At 31.1% G+C, this 13,415-nt stretch overlaps 1 protein-coding gene and 1 non-coding gene across 4 annotated transcripts; one reads left to right on the top strand and one right to left on the bottom strand.

Annotated features, from left to right (window-relative positions):
* Positions 1–6,585: 6,585 nt before the first annotated feature.
* Positions 6,586–6,736, bottom strand: LOC130676804 (U1 spliceosomal RNA). Its single transcript, XR_008991488.1, has one exon. It is a non-coding gene; the product is annotated as a U1 spliceosomal RNA (small nuclear RNA).
* A 2,962-nt stretch (positions 6,737–9,698) lies between these two features.
* On the top strand, positions 9,699–12,381 carry LOC130675337 (uncharacterized). Of its 3 annotated transcripts, none has more exons than XR_008991278.1 (3): positions 9,699–11,500; positions 11,601–11,793; positions 12,158–12,381. XR_008991278.1 is itself a non-coding variant. In XM_057480933.1 (2 exons), the coding sequence occupies exons 1-2, from the start codon at positions 10,043–10,045 to the stop codon at positions 12,159–12,161; spliced, it is 1,755 nt and encodes a 584-aa protein (XP_057336916.1). In that variant the 5' UTR covers positions 9,699–10,042; the 3' UTR covers positions 12,162–12,381. The 3 variants fall into 3 exon arrangements, 1 of the variants encoding a protein (XP_057336916.1); XR_008991279.1 differs by having other exon boundaries at positions 11,583–11,793; XM_057480933.1 differs by having other exon boundaries at positions 9,699–11,793.
* Positions 12,382–13,415: the final 1,034 nt, after the last annotated feature.

Here is a 13,415-nt window from a genome sequence, read left to right as displayed (position 1 = left end):
CACATTCATGAGAGAGATGAAACGAGAAAACTCATTATGCTACTCGATTGGATACTCCAATTATATTCTACAAGCTATATATTATGGTTCTTGTCATGATAAAGCGTTTTAATTGATTAGCGAGAATGTGAACGTGCGCCACCACGCCCCTGTTGTTCACTCAGCTCACTAAATCGATTACTGTACTTCGTTATACTTTGTTATTATTTCATATTATGAATATTAACTGTTAATAAACTTAGATATTTATATATCTATACCAGAAAATCCTATTTATAAATTGAATATTCAAATTAAACACCAATATATACATTTTTAGTATTCTCTTTCATCAATTTCATTTTTAACACTGGGAAAAACATTTTTTTAATAAATGAAATCCATTGAAAGTTCACTTATCGGTCTCCAGCTTTCTTAAAAACAAGCTGTAGAGGACAAAAAAAATTTGTTTTTCTATAAATTTATAGACCGTAGATGTTAAAAATTTTATTCATTGATTTCTAAAATAATTGAACTTTATTAATATGCCCGGGTCGAAATATCTAGTCTCATCGAACCCAAGTAAGCCTCAATCCAGCTTCACTGAGTAAAAAAAGCATTTTGAGCCTCAAATGGTTCAAAAAACCTTAATGAGCCTCAAATGGTGATCAAAGAGCCTCAAATAATACTAATCGAATTCGAATTACACAGTCGAGACTAGGTTCATTTAAGGTAGTTGTCCTGCTACAATATTGTCAAATAGTTATGAGCCATATACGCAGTAAGAGTAGGTTAGGTGGTAGTTAAAACGAGACATTGCTTTTGTTTGATACTGTACCCGTGAGAAGTTTACCTACACACTACTCATATATATGTATAAACAAATACTATTGAACATTTTCTTAATTTTCTGTTAGTTTTTCAAAAGTCTCTGACTGTTAGTTTTTTTATTAGAATCACGAACGCGTCTTGAAACACATACTCTTCATTGCTTGCAATGTTAATGATACGAACTTTGATTATAAATAATTTAAATTAGAGATGGTCAATCGATTTCAAATTTTAACGGTAATTATATCTTAATATCTTTAATAAGTATAAAAAATTTTAGAACTTTCTGACACTATGCCCATCACCCAACAACTACCTAAAGATCTTGAGGATCTTTGAGAATCATTTGAGGCTCAAAATGCTTTTTTTACTCAGTGAGGCTGGATTGAGGCTTACTTGGGTTCGATGAGGCTAGATTGAGGCTAGGTATTTCGACTCGGGTGATTATTATTATTGATAAAATATATTGAAATTCAAAAAAATATTATTTTTATATAACACAAAAATAATTAGTAGGAAAATCCGTCCGGTCAGTGAGAAAATAAATAATTATGTTAAGAAAATATTTGAAAAAAAAAAATAAATAAACTGGAGACTGCTAAGGGGCTGGCAATCATTCAAACTTAAAATTTATTTTATCTGTCTAAAAATTTAACATCAATTTAAATATTGTTTTCTTTTATAAAATTTTTCTGCAATGTTAATATACGATCGTTATCAAAGAAGCATCTCGATTACTATTGTATAGAATCTGAGATTCCCTCCTTGGTTTTCTTCAGATCAATATAATTTAAAATATGCACGAGCTCAGGAATTAATTTATTTACTAGCGGAATTTAGAACATTATGAGTATCTCGGGAGTACAGAAATAGTTTTGGAATTATTTACGTAATGTATGTAATAAATTAATCATGAGAAGGAAAAAGACAGAGGGCGATATAAATACAGTAAATAATTTAAAAATTACACAAAGTTATAAATTATAACTATTATGTACTATGTTTTGTGGCTTTTTAGCATCGGGCATAACTTGTTTGAATTTATCTCCAACAAATTTATCATAATTTTGCCATTATAAAAATAAAATAATCTCCTCCGGGAACGTCGGCCTCAGTCTTCAAAAAATTATTGAAAATAAACATTTGTAAGAACTTTTTTTTCTTGTGAATAACTCTACATGGCTTTTCTCTGAAATATCGTTTTTTAAAAATCTTTTAAATTTGTTTTTTTAATCTCAAAAATTGAACTTTTTAAATTATGATATTTTTCGAGAAAACCAAAGGGTTTTATCTAATAACTAGTGAAATAAACCTAGTTAGTGATACTGAATTAAATATATATGTATATATATATATATATATATATATATATATATATCATAAACAAGTAAATCAGTGGACTGAAGTGAAATCTTAAATAATTAATGAAATTACTATTCTCAAACCCCTAGAAATACTTTTAAATTATTAATTCACCATAATCTTAATATTTTTCAGCAAGTTCTTTAATATAAATATGCATCTATAATATATAACTAAATTTCTATTCGAAACTATTTATGTATTTAACATTTTAGCTATTTTGAGCCACTATAGTATTTCTATACAAGTTATTATTTTTGTTCGTAGCACGGCCATTTATCGTATCACAGACTTCAAAAAGGTCAAATCAAAAAGTTATTAAAACAATTTTAGAATAGCCTCTTGGATCATGCATTGTGTGTGTTATTACTACAAAATACTCTAATAATTCTTCAAAATTTTACATGCAAATCCTTTGTTTTTTATCAGAAAGAAATGAAAGAAATCATTGTTTCAGCATAAGTATACTATAGTACACCGCATAATGAAATACAAAAAAAAAAAAATATCCAATCGTAATGATTAAAAGTAAAATTATCGATTTAATTTGTGTTTGTAAAAAATAAAGAAAAAAAAAAATTATATTATCCTTTCATAAATTCAGAAAGTCGATTAACTGAAAAATTTAACGAATCACACTTGACGTCTGACAAAAGCGGGCAGGACACTCGAAGTGAACTTTATATTTTCTCGGAAAACAATTACCGTAGGAAGTAGCTTCGGTTTTTGTCAGTCTCAGGGGAGGGGAACTGAAGCTCGCGACTTTTCCGGTCCTCGTCATTCACTTGGCCACATTCCCAGTCTGCCTTTACGTGTATTGTATCTCGTTTTATTTTTCCCCTCCTTTTTTTTGACTATTACAACTACTATTACTATTATAAATATTATTATTATTATTATTATTATTATTATTTTTTTTTTTATTACTACTATACTCTCATTTTATTTTTCAATATTTCTTTCTCTGTCTTTTCATCATTCTAGTTTTTCACTTACAGCTATCTCACTTCTGCTAGTATTTCTATCTCGCTTGTACATTCATTCGTACCGCTGTTAGTATGCATATAGATGTCTTTACTTCAAGTCAAGTCTAGTGAGCTTGGCCGGTTTTTAATCTATCCGGAGGACATCTTTACATTTTTTTTTGTTTTTTAACTTTCAACCTGTCGTCTCGTCGTTTTTTTTATCGACTTTTTTTTCATTATATACTTTTCCTTTTTCTTTCTATGTCATTCATTTTGCTTTGCTTTAGAGATTATATATATATTGACAAGGAAATTCTGTAACCTCTGCCAAAAGAGAGATAACGTTAAGCGTGCAGTGCTCCTCTTGAATATGCATGATGACATACAAGCAAAGCTGTAACATTACATTTATAAAGAAAGTTACGTTGCAGGTTAAACCAACGACTAAAGTGAAGGTAACAACTCTGCGGCAACCGGTAAATTTTTTTAAGTGTGTTATACTACTGGCTCTCAATTAAGAATAATGACATTTTCACAGAAGCAAACAGCAGCGAAAAAAATTCACGTGATTATAATAATTATATATTAAAATTAAATATATTTTTTTATAGATAGGGCACGACATCCCCCTATGGAACGACGGCCCCCCTCAAAAATTTAGTAAAAAAATTTTTTTTTTTTTCATTTTCTGTCAAATCATGATATGTCTGATGTTTTAAAGATATTTAAGGCTGGCCTGAGATATCCGGGGCACAATGGACTACCTGAAAAAAAAATTTACTACAGAAAAATGATTTTTTTTTCTAAGCTAGAATGAATTTGGAAAATTTATTGATTAAAGCTCTTTTAGGTCACTGTAAAAATGAATTAGTGAAATTCACTGCGAATTAGTGAATATGCACTGGGAAGCAGCTATAAGTAAACCACTGGTCGAATTAGTGGTATACTTATGGCTGTAGAAATAGTGAGTATTCACTGATTTGCAGCGAATTTCACTAATTCATTTTTAGAGAGCAATGATTATATTGTGGTTAAAATAAAAAAAAAAATAAAAATTTCAATAAAACTGGTTCTATCAGCTAAATAAAATTTTTTATTAATAAATTGGAAGTCCATGGGGTTATAAAGGTTGGAAATAGTATGTTTGTGCTTAAAATCTTTTTTTTTCAATAAAAGAAAAAAAAACAAAATTTTTTTATGAGCTCTTTTTGGAAGGGGGCCGTCGTGCAAAAAATAAAAAATAAATTTTTTTCGAGTTTTGGTAAAACCTAATGGATTTACTTAAGAAAGGACTAAATTGGATTGACCTAGAGATGAAAGGCCACAAAAAATAATTACCGGCTTAAGGGGGCCGTCGTGTCCCACCCTCCCTTAGTCATTTTTAAATTAAAATATTATTTTCGAATCTCTTGTATGTTGGTTTGTTTAACTATTATTTCAAATAAAAATGAAATCGAGATGGTCGAAATGATAAAATAAATAACGTAAAAATGGCTGCGTACGGGCAATAAATTACGATGTAGTAAATTTTCGTTGAGATTGATGATAAAACAATGGAGGTTATATTTTTTCAGATATAAAAAAAAATATAGACATATTATTCACATGAGAGAGTGCATAGATACCAAAGAGAGAGAGCGAGAAAGGGAAAGATAAAGCTGTAAAGTGAACATTTTGCTTATAAATACATAGGGCGTGATAATTATTAAATCTATATGCCTACATATGGATGTATAACATCAACAGCAAGCATGTGATATTGACTTTATGCATATGGATAATCCTGAATGTGTCATAAGTAAAATGCCGTTGGGCAGATTGTCAAGAGAAGTACAGAAGTACTTATACCCATCGAGAATCAAACGCTTCAGGGAATTGAGAAATTCGATCGGTCGTTCTAGTCTGCTGAAAATGTATGTAAGCGTTATACTGGGAAACTGAGAACCTCAAGTCGCATTAATTTTTTTCATGCCATATAATGTGATACCTTCAATAAAAAGTATTTTTTTCACATTTTACCTCACAGTACTAAAGAAATATGAGGATATATTTTTTAATAAAATATTTTTTATAAACGATAACAAAAATATTTCAAAGGATTTAAATTTTACTTTAAAGAGGCAGTGATAGTAATTGAGACTTAATAAGGGATGGAATTAATCTGCACTAATAAATCTCTGGAAATGATACAGGTATAAAAATGGTTAAATTCTGGATAGAATTGACAGGGAATTTCGACCGTAAGCTTCATTCAGCTGAGGATTAATTAGTCATAAAACGCAATGCATCAGAGCTTTATGATACTCAATAACACTTTGCTATGTAGATTTTATTTGAGTTAATTTCACCATTTTCTATATAGGATGCGTGCATAAAGCCCTATGGTGTAACATCATACACAGCATAATTTATTTTTTTACACCATTCCGTGTTACACGTTATCATTTTGATTAATGAGCAATAAATGATCATTGAACATTTTTAATAACTTAATCAATAACTATATTAATTTTATTTAGATATTAAATAGTATTTTGAACATTTCCATATTTTTATGATTTTTTCTTAACGCATAATTATCATAAATTACACATTTACACGCTTGATGATGTAAAAATTTTTAATTCACACCGCTTAAATTTAACACAATATTTTGTGTAATTTTGGCACCAAAATTTTTGCACCGAGTCATTCACAGTAGTAAATTTTTTTACAGTGTACCCTTCGCCAGCCTGTCTGATTTTAAAGATCTGATGTCGTGGCAGCGCAGGTCATAGATAGCCAGTAGCTTTCTCGACGTGACAAAAGAATCGTTTACTCAACCATACAGTTGAGGTCTTCGCTTATCGATTACTACCTATAAGTTAAGGTCGCTTATCAGGTCCACAGATACAGTTATTTAATAATCAAGAGACTATTGACTAACTGAATCCAAGTGGTCCAAATTTTATTGTAACTGACGAAGCACTGCTCTCTTAAATTTGAAACAGCGAAAATAGTGACTATTCACCGTTTACTAGTGAAAAGTATGTCACTAATTCAAACAGCGGTATACTTTTCACTAGCAATAAGTGACTATTCACTGCCAAATAGTGATTGTCTTGTGATTTTCACTAATTCGTTTTTAGAGAGTGCGTACATTTTAGCAAATTACATAGTCGATTCTTTCAACGTTAGTTATGTATGATAGTGAAGTTAGCCGACGTCTAATAGTTTTTGGATATTTTTTAAGCGAGAAATTATAAAAAAAAAATATTTCAAAAAATTGTACTTATAGTCTTTTAAATTTTTTACATGTGCATATTTTTAGTTTTTTTTTTTCTTCAAATTTAATTGGTCAAAAAAAATCAAAAAATTTTTGATTGACTGCTAACTTCAGGATCGTAGTTATGTTGATATGCATAATTGCAATGAAAATAATAAAGTCAATCACATGTTTAAATTATCCGAGAGCACAAACGAAGTATCCAACAAAAATATTACGCCTGAGATATCCACAGGAATATTCATAGACATCAGCTCGACCGAAGTTCAATAGAAAAGCCTCACCCTGAAGAACCGCCTTTACGATCACGGTATCCTCGGCGCCAGATAAATGTGCTTATTCCGACTTGTCAATTTTTTATCTTTTTTCTTTCACTTGAATTTTTATTATTCAAATTTTTTTTTAAATATTTGTTTTACTTTTTGAAAATTCAACTTTAAATTTAATTTCAATTTAATTTCCTCTATAGCTGAGTATTAATCGTAATTCTCTAGAGTGTTGCCTGCGGGTTAGTTCAGTAAAAAGTCAAATCTCCAAGCGAACGAACCTCGTTACCAATGACGATTGATGGTGATCAGTCCAAGTAAAATTGGCCGACAACCGGGCGCTTCAGGGGTGTGATTTTCGAGCTCACTGAACGTCATTATTACATCCAATAGAATAAAAAATAAAATTCAGCCAGCGATTTACGCCAATTTACCATCCAGAGCAAAATCTTTAATCATTTAATTTTCATTAACAGAGATCAAATAAGCTCATCCACATTGATTGTATACTATATACGCTGTATGCGTAAAAGACTCGTAAAAAATTTTCTGCCGTTGCCATTCAACATTTTCCATTCCCCGTTTTTTTTACTCTGCATATAGAATGAAAACGTCATAAAAAAAAAGAAATCCTGACTCTTTCGCACTTTGTGAAGCAACAGACCACTCTCGCATATATAACTTTGGCGCATCCTCGAGAATTTTTACCGTTACTTTTTTTCTTTTTCTACACATTGCTTAACACGCCGTTGGGCAATCTTTTACCCTCGTTTTACCTAAGAATCGCAATCCATCCGTATAACGAGCTTCTCTTGCCTTGTGTCTGCATATACGGAATTTTTTCTTTCAAAAATTTTTTTATATGCGCGCTCTACTCTCAACTCATACATTAATAAAACTTTAAAACTTTGTAACCATATTAATTCTTGATTTAGAAAAAATTTAGCTTAAACAATAAATTTTTGTTTTATCACACGATTTATTGTCCTAGTTGGTAGTAAAAAAATACAGTTTAGCTTCTTGTTAGTCCTGTTGCAGTTTGAAAACTAGTTTTGCAGTAGTGTATCTTTTGGCGTTGATAAAACTATAAACCTTATTGTCGGATTTGTTAACTATTTTTTATTTTTGTTTACTTTTTTTTTTGCTAACCTCAAACTCGGCTTTCACCCTTCACTTTGTACCCGGTTCTAAGAGTAGTCTCGCAGCAGACAAGTTCAGAGTCATGCACGCCACAACAATGCTCTAAGTTTTCTTCAAGAAGTTTTGTTCTGTGTTCTGTCGTACGGCTTCTCTTCTCCTCTTTTCTCGAACCTTATAAACTTACTTGGTCTCTTTTTACAAACTCACGTATTTATACAGCCTGTCTTTCTTTAACCTCGTATACTTTAGCTTGTCTGTCGCATCTAAAACTCTAAGACGTGAACGAGGACAAGGACAAAATTTTACGAAATCCGCCGTTGAAAATAAACGAGAAAACGAAGAGGAATAAAGAGAATATAAGAAGGCGGTGAATAAGATAAAATATACTACTACGAGTTTTCCTGTTTGCATCGTCTCACAGTCGACAGGGCGCTTCCGGTAACGTAAATCGAAGGAAAACGGCTTTCGGGTATTGTTGAATCGGCTGAAACGCCCATTACGATTGAGTTAAGATATTTTTAAATTTTATAATAAACCCTACAACCATTTTACGACAAATAAATATAAAGGGAAGTATTAAATGCCGTTATTATTTTATTTTTCCTTCATTTCCTTTCCTTAATTCATTCATTTATTTAATTTTTTTTTTTTATCGTAGTAATTTACTATTTTCTGAGCTCGAGTAAGAGTGAAGAATATTTTAAAAATGCCATCTCGACATAACGCAGCAGCGTGCAGCATGTGTACCAAGAAAGTGGGTTCACTCATCATTTTACATTTTTTTTTGTTCCTTCCTAGCTCTTGCATACCTCTCTCTACTTATACAACCTTTGTGCGCCAGATTTTAGCCGGAAAAAAAAAATTATATTTTATGTCGACATTCTAATGAGATTTTGAATTATGCTGCATTTACTTAACCCAGATTAACGTGAGCTCGAACTGTGAGCATAAAAAAAAGGAAAGATTATTATATAAATTATAAAGCTATTGCGGATGAAAGGTAGTCTATCATCTGGAAAATATAACGGTATAATTGGAAGCTAATAGGCGATAAGTCGTCGTTTAGATATTTTTAAAAGAAAATTATAGTATTATAACCGTAACATCAACTTCGAATTTGAATAAGAAATACTATGAAATTTAAATGTAACTAAAAATATCAAGTGATATATTTTTATTTATTATTGAAAGTTATTCATTTTTAATAATTTGATTTCAGTTTTAAAGTATTTAAAGTTGATGTAAACTTTGTAATTGACAGTCGAACGTATTATTGCTATAAGAATTATATAGAAGAAAATAAAAATAGACATTTATATGTATATTTTTATATAATAAATTATACGGCACTATCCTCTAATTGCCATTCCGAATGGCAGATTCCATTTCCTGCCAGTTAAGACAGTAATGCATATTCCCGTTTAAATAAAAAAAAATTTTGACATTTTATTGTACAATCAAAGATTAATTTTATTTTATCTAAGAGACAGCGCAAACAAGAAAAGAGTCCACAAAGAAAAACAATTTCATTATACATATTTTAAAGAAACACACCAGGACTACAATTTTCTTACTTTAATAAAACAATTTTTAAAAAATTTTCAAATATTCTCTAAAACATCTTTGTGCGCTGGCTTTCATAAAAACTTTACGATTAAACTTTTCTCCTCTTGTACACATTGCCAAGGTATGAAACTTTTTTTTTCTTCAAGTACGCATGTAGCTATATATTAATCATTGATCTTCGCGAGCTGCTGGGATCTCAATAGAAACTTATGTACCCGAAAAACGACGCAGATTAAGGGGTTAGGGGTAGTCAGAATTTTCAAAAAATCGATTTTTTTTTTTTTGCATTTTCTTAAAGTATAATATTTTAAAAATATTGTGTGAAAATTTGAAGTGAATCCGACAAATTCTTTTCGAGTTATTTAACAATGACCAAAGGACGCTCGGGTGCTACGTGGCATTCGAGAGCAGGTAGCTAGAAACAGCTGCAAGCAACCGACTTTTCGGGTTTCATTGTCATGAATATCTCCCCATTTTAATGTATTTATAATTATATATATATATATATATATATATATATATATATATCCTTCTACATATATTCACAATTTGTAGGTAGTACAAGAACTGAAAAATAATTTTTGGTTGCCAGTATACCTGTAGTCGTTGCACTGATCAGTCGATAGTTTTGTGATAAATTATTTCTCAAGTGAATTAAATTATTAACCATGGGACGTGATTCTAGAAAGGTTTCAAGAGAACTTCGGAGTTCTGAAAAAATTAATAAGTCGCGTTCAGTCAAAAGAAAGAATGTTTTTAATCCGAAAACAGCCGAACGTGATGAAAGTATTCAGAGTACATCTTCTAAAAAATTAAAACAAAACACTGAAGATGATGTACCTGAAGACAGCAGTACTGAATTTCGAATAATAAATTTTATTCAGGTATTCACTGCAATTTCTGCTCTTATAAAATGTAAAAAATGTGATGGAAATGTAGTGTTTCAAACAGCAAGTACACGTGGGCTGGGATTCAAAATTGTAGTTGCATGTAATAACTGTGGAAATGAATATATTCCTTCCTGTTCTTTCGTTGGGCATTCTTATGAAATAAACAGACGTTTCATTTTTGTAATGAGAATACTAGGAATAGGATACGAAGGATTGTGCAAGTTTTGCGGCCTGATGGACATGCCGTCTTTTTTAGATAAATCTACGCATACAATTTTACTGAAACAGATTTTGAATTGTAGTAAAGCCGTCGCAGAAACCTTCATGACGAAAGCTGTGAATGAAGAAAAGCAAGCAATGCCAACAACTGAAAATGAAGATATAAATCATCTAACTGTATCGGGAGATGGAACCTGGCAAAAACGGGGATATACATCGTCATTTGGAGTTTCTTCTATAATTGGCTATTTTACTGGAAAGATTCTTGACATAAACATTAAAAGTGCATATTGTAAGCTATGTGAGTATTGGAAAAAAAAAACAAATACTGTTGAGTTCGAGGAATGGTATCAATCGCATGAAGATGTGTGTTCTGCTAATCATCAAGGGTCTTCTGGGAAAATGGAGGTGGATGCGATGGTCGAAATGTTTTCGTATTCTGAAACTAAATATGGAGTTAAGTATGCCAACTATATTGGTGATGGTGACTCCAAGACCTATTCAGGAATTATAAAATCAGATCCTTACGAAAATACAACTGTAAATAAAAAGGAATGTATAGGGCATGTCCAAAAGCGGATGGGGAGTCGATTACGTACGCTGAAGAGTAAACAAAAAGGTCTTGGTGGTCGAGGTAAGCTCACAGGAAAATTAATAGACAAACTAACTGTGTACTATGGTTTAGCAATACGCCGGCATTGTGATTCTATTGAAAATATGAAATCTGCTATAATGGCAACCTTTTATCACTACGGCTCGAGTGATGAAAAACCGAATCATGATATGTGTCCAAAAGGCGAAGAATCTTGGTGCTCTTACCAGCGCGCTGAAGCAAGAGGAGAGCTTGATACCTTTTCTCACGATTATTCTCCTTTACCTTCTGATGTTTTAAAAGCTATCAAGCCTATATACGAAGATCTTAGTAATGAAAATTTACTTTCAAGATGTGTAGGTGGATTCAATCAGAATAATAATGAAAGCTTTAACCAACTAGTATGGAAAATATGCCCAAAAACGGTAAATACTAGTTTTACTATCGTACAAATAGCTGCATACGTTGCTATGTGTATATTTAATGAGGGTATAAATTCATTATTAGTCTTGATGAATACACTAGGACTTAATTGTGGGCCTAATTCTCATCGGTATGCAGAAAGAATGGATGCTGCACGTATCAAAGTAGCAGATAAGCGCGCTAATGATAACACCCGAGAAGGTCGATTGCAACGTAGGCACCAGCAAATCGATATTTTGGAAGCTGCTATGTCGGCTGAAGAGCTATTATATGGTCCAGGAATAGATGACTCAGTGTAAGTTATTAAATAATTCTTATAATTCGACATAAATCCATAGCAAAACTTTAAATGCGTTTTTCTCAAAACTATGTTTTCTGAACTGGTGATCACTGTAACTTAAAAACTGCTCGGTAGATTTCAATAAAATTTATTGTACTTTTGAAATACATTAAAAACTCGTGCCTGATCGAAGGATTTTTTTTTTTTTTCAAAATTTCGATTTTTTTTTAACAATAAACTGTCGGTTTTTTTCTCGAAAATTTGAAAAAAATTTCCTGAGGCCGCCATTTTGTTAATTTCGAAAAAAAAAAAAAAAGCTTCGATCAGGCACAAGATTATCTATTAATAAAACTAATTTTTCTTGTCCGATTGATTTTAGATGAATCTCCAAGGACTTATGATGATCACCGCAAAGGACTTCGGGAGGAACGGGCTCTACAAAAACAGCGATAACTTTTTGAATTATTAATTTTTTTTTTTGAAATTTTCGTGAAGTCAAATCGAAACGTGTTCTAATAAAGCTATGTTTTTATTTTTGTCAAATAAAGTAATTAACTACAAAAAAAAAATTATTGAAAATCATCATTTTTTCATACCCCTGAGTACCCCTAACCCCTTAAAGTAGAAAAAAAGAAGATGTTAAGTCGTGTTTCTTTAAGCTTCAAAAATATACATCAGATTGATGCGTATTCATCGAGTTCAGTTATATAAATCCGACAGATCTAAAAGAGATTTAGCATAAATGACAGGAATGAAATATTTAAAATCATGAGGATGAGGTAACCAACGTTATTGCTTCCATGTTATCTGATGTCATGAGATGCGGTAACGTCCATATTTTGCCTCAAAGAACTCATCCATGAGTGTATAAAACTGGTGCACACAAGTGTTAGGTTTATTGTGTATCTTTATATACATATATATATACATTTAAACATATATAAAGTTGTATAGTAACCTGGCACACGGTGCGACGTTATTAAGCCATCTCTTACCGGTTATATCCTTTCGTGAAGTCGAGTGCCAGCCGCAAGGGTCGAATTCGACCTCAAGCCAAGCACCTAGGATCTAAAATCTAGATCTACGTATACACGCCTCACTGCTGCTCACTGTATACCAAGGGATGGATACTGTTTTGTAGTGAGCGAGAAAGTACTTTAGCGAGAGAGTAAGTATAGTAGAGAGTGCACCATAGAAAAGGAAATACTGCAGACTAAAGAATCAACGGCTGACCCTATCTCGAATGTTTCTACTGGCTTACAAAATGCTAAGAGAGAGACGCTAAGAATTTATGCGTGACATTTACATCCTGCTTTCAACGACTTAAAAGCTTTAAAAACGACAACTGTTACGACCTTTCTCACTTATTTATGATTACGCGTTTTACTTTATTATTATTAATTTCATGAAGAAAAATTTTTAACAAATTTCATTTATTTTATCATTATAACACCTTTTTATAATATTAAAATAATAAACCTTTCTCTTCTTAATTTACTTGATAATTTCAAGAATTTATGTAATTATCAGTAAATTAAAATTTTTTATTAATGCGAAAAAATTATTAATTAAACTTTTAATGGCATCAAAGTCATGTGACCCTAATAATTTATGAAGAAGAGATTTAAACTTTATTT

This window comes from Microplitis mediator, chromosome 10 (assembly GCF_029852145.1).
Source record: "Microplitis mediator isolate UGA2020A chromosome 10, iyMicMedi2.1, whole genome shotgun sequence".
NCBI classification, from domain to species: Eukaryota; Metazoa; Arthropoda; class Insecta; order Hymenoptera; family Braconidae; genus Microplitis; species Microplitis mediator.
Note: the sequence above shows the minus strand (reverse complement) of the source record. Positions and strands in the feature narration are given on the sequence as shown.

Coding starts and splice junctions, on each gene's coding strand:
- LOC130675337 (XM_057480933.1), top strand. CDS start 10,043: ATGGGACGTGATTCTAGAAAGGTTTCAAGAGAACTTCGGAGTTCTGAA.